Source organism: Carex rostrata, chromosome 5, assembly GCF_964058835.1.
Source record: "Carex rostrata chromosome 5, lpCarRost1.2, whole genome shotgun sequence".
Lineage (NCBI taxonomy): Eukaryota > Viridiplantae > Streptophyta > Magnoliopsida > Poales > Cyperaceae > Carex > Carex rostrata.
Window position 1 is genome coordinate 10,815,845 of NC_135922.1, and position 8,336 is coordinate 10,824,180.

General features: G+C 29.6%; 1 protein-coding gene across 2 annotated transcripts; it reads left to right on the plus strand.

The window, feature by feature from the left end:
• The first annotated feature begins 719 nt into the window (after nt 1-719).
• On the plus strand, nt 720-7,631 carry LOC144554119 (alcohol-forming fatty acyl-CoA reductase-like). 2 transcript variants are annotated; one of them, XM_078302364.1, is made up of 10 exons: nt 720-992; nt 1,628-1,731; nt 3,554-3,753; nt 3,877-3,977; nt 4,211-4,418; nt 5,063-5,224; nt 5,460-5,541; nt 6,040-6,306; nt 6,808-6,935; nt 7,283-7,631. In XM_078302364.1, the coding sequence occupies exons 1-10, from the start codon at nt 911-913 to the stop codon at nt 7,434-7,436; spliced, it is 1,488 nt and encodes a 495-aa protein (XP_078158490.1). In that variant the 5' UTR covers nt 720-910; the 3' UTR covers nt 7,437-7,631. The 2 variants fall into 2 exon arrangements, with proteins under 2 accessions (XP_078158490.1, XP_078158491.1); XM_078302365.1 differs by lacking the exon at nt 7,283-7,631 and adding an exon at nt 7,112-7,179.
• Nucleotides 7,632-8,336: the final 705 nt, after the last annotated feature.

Below are 8,336 nucleotides of genomic sequence, written 5' to 3' on the forward strand. Positions count from 1 at the left end.
AAACTTAGTTTTTTTTTTTTTAATTTGATACATAGATGAAGGGAATTCTTCTATTAAATCTGTAGTAAAATATAAAATGTTTTTCCAAATGTAGATATATGGAAACTTTCTATTATATATCTATATTTTAAGATACTATTTCTATTTTAGTAGATAAAAATTATAGTTTACTAGAGAAAACTAAAAGGAAAATAATAAAAACTTATTTGGATTAGTAAAATTCCTACCGATCCAAACTTTTTTATTTTTAGAACCGGTAGAAATTCTATTGATTTTTGTATTAATCAAATATCTGATATACTAGCTCTTTTTGTTTCTCTCTCTTCCTTTTTATTAATTTTTAATGAAAAAACAATTCTCCCAATAATGAGGTATATATGGGTCACCCGTAACCAATAAAACAAACATTTATTAATGATCTTATGAGCATTCTTTTAATTAAATGTTTTTTAGTATGATGCATGGGCAGACAAATGAAAGGTGGCTTTATTTACACACTTTATTACACTGATCATTATTATCCATTCTTGCAAGGAAAAGTGTACGTATATAAAAATTGTCACACCTCATATTTTGACCATCCGAAACGTGATTATAACATCATCATCGCACTTCTCTATTATTGGTTTCAAACAGGCTGGATTAATCCACACAAATGCTCATCAAATTATGCATGCATATTTAACCGGCATTAGGAGTATAAAATTGTAGGACTTAGGAGTATAATTATATATCAATTTTCTGGTTCTCTTTCATTTGCTCTTCTCATACAAAAGCTATATATAAAGCACCCCAACCATCCTTCTCTTGTATTCCTTAAACACAACCATCTCTCTCTCTCTTCTCTCTTCTCCCTTCTCTCTTCTCTCTCTCTCTTCTCTTCTCTTTTTCTCTGACTGAACATAGACTGATGGATCAAGGAAGTAAGATAGCAGGTTACTTCAAAGGAAAGAGCATTCTCATCACTGGCTCAACTGGTTTTCTTGGCAAGAGTATGTGTTTATATAATTATATATATCTCTATCGACATGTTATTCCTAGCTAGATAAATTTTCATTGCGCCATTTTAATGCTTGCAAGATAAATTTTTCTTCAATGTTTTTGTTAATATTTTTTGGTAATGGAAAACGTAAGATGACACCTAGCCACCTTACCTTCAAAAAAATAAACAAAATTGCTTACATGTTTAATATGTACGCGTCCACTTATGCATATGTTTAACACGTATATGTATACGTATGGGGGGTGTGCATTTGTGCCTTCAAAGATGATGAAAAGAATATCAAAGAAGGCAATGGCAATTTTTAAATATTTGGTAGTTTACATTTAACTCAAAAAGATAACAAAGGGAAAAAAGAAGAAGGGAAACATCAATGCTGCTCCATTTTAGCTTAGCCATGATGCTTTTAATAAAAAAAAGCATGCACCTAGTGCAATACGAACTGTTAGTTTTGGTATTAAAAGGGACAAATTAATTTTACAACATATAATCATTTGAGAGGAACATAAAAAATATGGTCTAAAAGCACATATATATGAATTATTAATTACATTTTTTTAACTTTTCAATTGCACTTATTTTAAGTGTCATGAATCTAGTACATTTTTTAATACTAATTTTTAACAGTTTTGATGGAGAAAATTCTAAGGGTTGAGCCACAAGTAAAGAAGATATATCTACTAGTAAGAGCACAAGACTCTGACTCAGCTAAACAGCGTGTGCAATCTGAGGTTTGATTTCCTTTGATTTTTTAATATCTCACATATATTTTGTAGGAGAAATAATTTTCGTACTTTTAAAATAGAAGCATGTGTAGGAATTTGTTTTTTTTTTTTTCATGGAATATAACTGTGTACACATACAATGAAAATAACAGCACAAGCTAAACATTTTTAATTATGTATTAATATATTTTAAGTGGGAGGTATTTCATTCTTTTTAGGTAAACAAACAAATTAAACCAACAAGTACTAATATACAATTATTGTCATTCTCATGAGATGATTGTTTATTTTTTTTTGGTTGTAAGTTCCAAATCTGATATATATATTGAGAGCGATATATAATAATTGCACCACATCATGATCTAGATTTTTAGCCACATCTTTTTTTTGAGGAATCTTCCAAAAATGGAAATTGTGTGACAAAAATGCCTTTACAAAGTTTTCATATATCCAAGGTACTTTTAGAAAAGATTGCAGATAAGAAATTAAGACCAACCTATCCTAATGAGTAATATATATAGTTTAGAGAGATCTCTGTCATTGTCACAAAATATTGAATCATGTAAAAAATAAAGGAGAAGAAATGGAAAAATAATCTAGCCACTACAATATGAACCCAAAATGGTAAAAGATAAAACTAGTAGGAACAATGGTTAAAAGCATCATAAGTTGATGTAATAAAAAAAGTTGCTATATATAAAAGCCACTGAATGATTGGATCTAGAATCAATTGATGTGCACTTTGGTAATTATTTTCCTTGTGTAGCTAGCAAAAGAATTATGGGTAAAAAAAATTAATGAGCTAGCAGAAAATTAAATTTATATGCTACATGTAGGACAATCTGACAGTAACATTACAAGTAGTTGTACACTTTTTTTAGGAAGGGTGTTCACACTATATGTCGTTTTCAAAATAATGGATGCATTTGCCAAAAAAAAAAAATAGTGGGATATAACAGTACATCTGTACATTTCCAGTTTTGGTAGGTAGAAATTAATTAAAGATAATGTTCATCAATAGAATAAAATTGTTTGTTGGAAGGGAGTTCACACTATTTATGATGCTATGAAACTTGAACCAAATTAAAGAAGGAAGAACATCAAATTACATACAAATTCATAAAGAAGCAATTCTGAAATTTAATTTCTATTGAAGTTATCCACAAATTATATACAAATTCATCAAACAGTTGAATATGTTCAACTATAATAGATGAAACTTTTTTTTGCATTGACAATTCTTGAGTAGTTTTAAAGTGTAAAAAGGCATTCCATAGGTCAGGACACCATTACCTGACACCTGTCAGTAAAAGTCAAATCAAAGTAATATAATTAATTGAACTTCTTTAGTTATTTACTTATTATTGGAAATAATTACTTCTTTTGTTATTATTGCTTAGTGTTTGGCAGTGTGGCAATCTATCCTATTCCGATTTCTTTTTTGTTAATATATATAAAATTTTAAATTAAATTTTTAAGAAGATGCTGAATAAAATTTAGTTTTAGTTAAAAATGCCGAAATTTTAAATCTCAATCCAAATATATTTTCAGTTAAAAAAAAAAAAAAGATTGAAGATAAAGATTTGAAATTCAGTTCTTCTTATAACCGTATAATCAACCATCTTAGTGAAAATACTTTTGTTTCTCTTTTTTCCTTTCGCCTACTTCATAAAAAACAATATAATATTATGTCTACCCATTAATTGCTATGACAATTAAATATCTGTTTCTAAGTGTACTTCATGAATAGATATGAATTTACATTACAGAAAAAAAAACTTAAAGGGATACCATTATTTAACGGACTCAGTCTTATTATTAATTATAGGTAATTGGGAAGGAATTATTTAAGATTTTGAAAGAAGAACATGGCAAGGAGTACAACAAGTTCATGGAAGAAAAGATTTCTCCAATTGCAGGAGATGTCATTTATGAAAATTTAGGGATTGAAAGCTCCCAAGTTGAAAATTTGTTCCATGAAATCGACATAATTGTTAACAATGCAGCTACTACAAACTTCTATGAGAGGTAAATTAAATAAATAACATTGATAATAATTAAGTAATACTTGTTATTATTTCAAAATAAAATTGTTAAACAGCATATATACCCATTAATTTTCTTAATAATTTATTACTTTTTTGGATTTAGGTATGATGTTTCTTTAGATGTCAATACATTAGGAGCTAAGCATATTTTGGAGTTTGCAAAGAAATGTGTTAACTTAAAGATGCTTCTTCATGTTTCAACTGGTATGTACTAATTTATATCAATATTTCAGTTTCATTACCTTTAGAATTTTAATGTATCAATTAATTGTGACAATCTGGTACATAGTTTTTGTAAACTATGTAAACAGAATATTTAGAAAAGATGCAAAAAGCTATATTTGAAGTAATAGGTAGAGAATAACGTAAATTCAAAGAAATTGTGTTGAACAAAGAAATATTTTCTATATTAAATTCATAAATGTGTATATGAACAGCATATGTTGCTGGGTTGCAAGAAGGCCTAATACAAGAGAAACCACTTAAAATGGGAGCAACATTGAATGGAAGCTCAAACTTAGACGTTGAGTCGGAGCTCCGATTGGTCGAAGAAACAAAGAGAGATCTCCAGTTGTCGGAGACGGATTCACTAAAAAGTACTGAGAAGTTAGAGAGGACAGCCATGAAAGAACTCGGCATCAAAAGGTTAGTATAATAACACTGTTCTAAAGAGGATCTATGTATTTATTTTAGGTAGGCTATGGTACTATGGATAGCGCATATTGGTCCACTATATATGGATCAATATCTTCATTTTCAAAGTTGAAACAATTGATATGAACCTTTCATCAAGATCTCCATATGAAAATGTACTTGTGTATCATTTTTTTCATTTTTTAGAACTTTTTACTACTTTTTGGATAAGTAGAATATCACTTGATCTAAATATTATATTTTAGATCATTCAAGAGTAATTATTTCTATATATCTAAAAAAAGTAGAAAATTTAGTTTACAAGTATATTTTCATATAAAAATCTTGTTGAACATTTTACTATGCATAGTACCATAGCCTTTCTTTTTCTCTTTTTTTTCCTTTTTTCTTTTGTGGGTTCAAAAAGAGTACTGCCAGTAACTTCCGCAAAAAAAAATTATGCATAGCAGATAAGCATTTATGATTTCTAGTACTCTTAATTATCACCTACGTACAGTGAGAATGTGAGATACATGCATAAACACACAAGCTGCAGGGAGCACTATATATGCATGGACCAAAAGTTAAAGTTTCATGTTTCTTCTACATTTATTGAATGTAATTAATTATGTTAATATACTTTTTGTATGTTAAAGGGCAAGGAAATTTGGCTGGCCAAATACATATGTATTTACAAAAGCACTGGGTGAGATGGTACTTGGTCACATGAGAGGAGATGTACCTCTTGTTATCATAAGACCTACTATTATTACTAGCTTGTACAAGGAACCCCTACCTGGTTGGATGGAAGGCATCAGGTACCCTTTCTTTTCTTCATTTATTATTTAAAAAACAATATTGGTTTTTTGATAAAATCGCGCTATAATCAATCATTTCCTTTAGCATTGATTGCAAGCACAGCTGGATTCTGTATGCAACAGTAAAAATGCTGGAAATAAAAAAAAAATGGAAATACATAAATATGGGTGCAAGTTATGAAAAATTGTGATTAATTAATTTGTTGAACTAAAACAATTACTGTTTTTGTTACAGGACAATTGATAGCTTTATACTTGGATATGCAAAAGGAAACCTTTCATGCTACCTAGCTGATCTTAAGGAGATTATGGATGTGGTTAGTTCATAATTTATTATAATTAATTAATTTATCTATTCTGAAAGTTTTCAATGAAAAACCTTTAATTTGTATGGAGAGGCCACGGTACTATGCATAGCGCATATTGGTCAATACTATGGATGAAAATCTCAATTCTTGAAATCTAAATAATTGATCTGAACCGTTCCACATTCTCCATATGAAAATGTACTTGTAGATCAAATTTTGCATTTTGGTACAATTCTTTTTACTTTTTTTTAGATCGTTGGAAAGTCACTTGATCCAAAAATTCTAGAAATTTTCCTCCTATCTAAAAAAATAATAACAAGTTCAAAAAAATGTAAATAAAGTCTGCAAGTACATTTTCATATGAAAATCACAGTTCAGATAAACTATTTGAATTTTGAAAATGAAGATATTGTTCCATAGTACGGACCAATCCCCGCTATGCACATAGTCTCACTCTTCTGAAATAGCTTGATTGTTTTACAAAGCAAATGAATAATATGAATGCAGATACCAGGAGACATGGTGGTCAATGCCATGATAGCAGCAATTGTGATGCATTCTGGCGAAGATGCCGAGACAGTATACCATACCAGCTCTTCTATGAGAAACCCGGTACGGTTCGTCACATTTGAACAGAGCGGGTACCGGTATTTCAGAGAGAACCCTCGCGTAGAAAAGAACGGCAATACGATTGGATTTAAAAGGGTGCACTTCTTTAACAGTGTCAGTGCTTTCAAGGCATACATGACTCTTCGGTACAAGCTTCCTTTGGAGGTTCATTTCTATTTTTTAATCAATTGCTATATTATTTGGGAAACAAAACAATGCTTAATTGTGACTACATTTGGAATTTCTGTTAGCAAATTACAACAATTTTTTTTAGTGAAATTTCAAATAACAACCAAAATAATTTTAAACATTTGAATCTACCAACCACAATTTTGGCATGATTTGCAAATCCCAACCAACCACAATTTTTTGTATGATTTGCAAATCCTAACCAACCACAATTTTTATTGACTGTTTGTTGTAACAGTTATCTCAAAATTTCTTTGGGCCTATCAGCAAATATGATAATATTTGGGGTTGTCTTCATAAATGATCCCAATATCGATAACAACATTATGTAAAAGTAAAAAGTTTCGCATTAGGCTTCCAAATTGAGCAACAGAATTATCATGAAAAATGAACATTTGCAAAATGGCCATCGAAAATAAAATAAAATTTGATTTTGCTTTTTGAGTTCACAAGTTACTAATTGGTGCTTCGTTGCAGGCATTGCACATAGTAAACTTGCTATTGTGCGGGCGATTTTCGCACCGGTACAATGAACTAAGTCGGCGGTACCGGTACATTATGCACCTTGTTGACGTCTATGCCCCTTATACCTTTTTCCGAGGACGGTATGCATTCCTACCACTAAATTATTATTCATAATTTATTCAAACAAAATAGCACGGATCAATTCAAAAATCATGTATCAACTACTATTTTTCATCAGACATTGCATACAACACTTCTAAAATTTTACCTAATTGAGTCAGTGTGTTAACAAAATAAATTGTTTTTATAAATTAAGTTTTGATGACATGAACTTGGAATTTGTTCAAATTAAATAACAAGGAGCAATTAAAAAATAATGTATCAACTATTATTTTACATAAGAGATTAAATACAGTATAGCACTTTTAAGATTTTATTTAATTGAGTCAATGCTAACACAATTTTTTTTTCTTTTTTTGAATTTAAGTTTTGATGACATGAACCTGCAAAGGCTGAGGCTTGCGATCGAAAAGAACACGACTGATGCGCAACTTTTCTGTTTCGATCCGAAAATCATCGATTGGGGCAACTACTTTTATCAAACTCACATTCCAGGGGTCCTCAAGTTTCTCCCCAAGTGAATTACTGTAAACACCATATGCTGGTACAACAAACATGGATACATTCTTTTCTTGTAAACTGTTGAAATTCTAGTTGTTTATGCTGGTTCTTTTAATTTTATGTTAATGTATTGTTTGGATGCTTATTTTCTCGTCAGTAATCACTATTACTAATGTATGATGTCCCAAGAATTTAATTATAATGCAAAATTATTTAGTGAATCTTTTGGTAATAGAAAGCTGGGATTTGTTTTAAGGGAATTATTTGGGATCATAACAACCATCATTTGAACACTCAATAAAAATCAAAGACCAAAATTGAATGACGTATTTATCATTTTGGTAAGTAGGGCATCATATTGGAAATAATCTGAACATAAAATAGTCATTTCTTAAACAATTTAAAAAAAATATATATGGTTTCAATTTATTGGCTTCTCGGTGATGGCTAAACAACGTTTATATTCCATGTAGAAAACCAAATAGCATGTCCACTTTTATAAAAAAAAAATATATATATCTAATTCTAGCATACAACTATATGATATCCTAAAAAATATTGTTTAAATTAAAAACTTCAAATTGCATGGGTGTTGTTTATTTCTTAGATAGCTTGTTTAGCTTTAAATCAAACAATTTATTGACGTTATATAATAAATGATCAGTCAAATTTTGAATTAACTCAAATTTAATACACATCTGTCTAAATAGTTGAGAACACATCTGTAATTTTATTTTTATTGGTAAACAATACTTAGTAATATCAATAAATATGCCATATTAGAAATTGGATGTACTTAATCCGAATTAGGACACCAACCTACCAACTCTTATTGCGTCGGAAATTGCTTTGCAAAATGTGTTAGGCCCAAAAGTTCATCATCATTGGGCTCTCTAAAGCAGCTTGGGCTGTACAGAAAT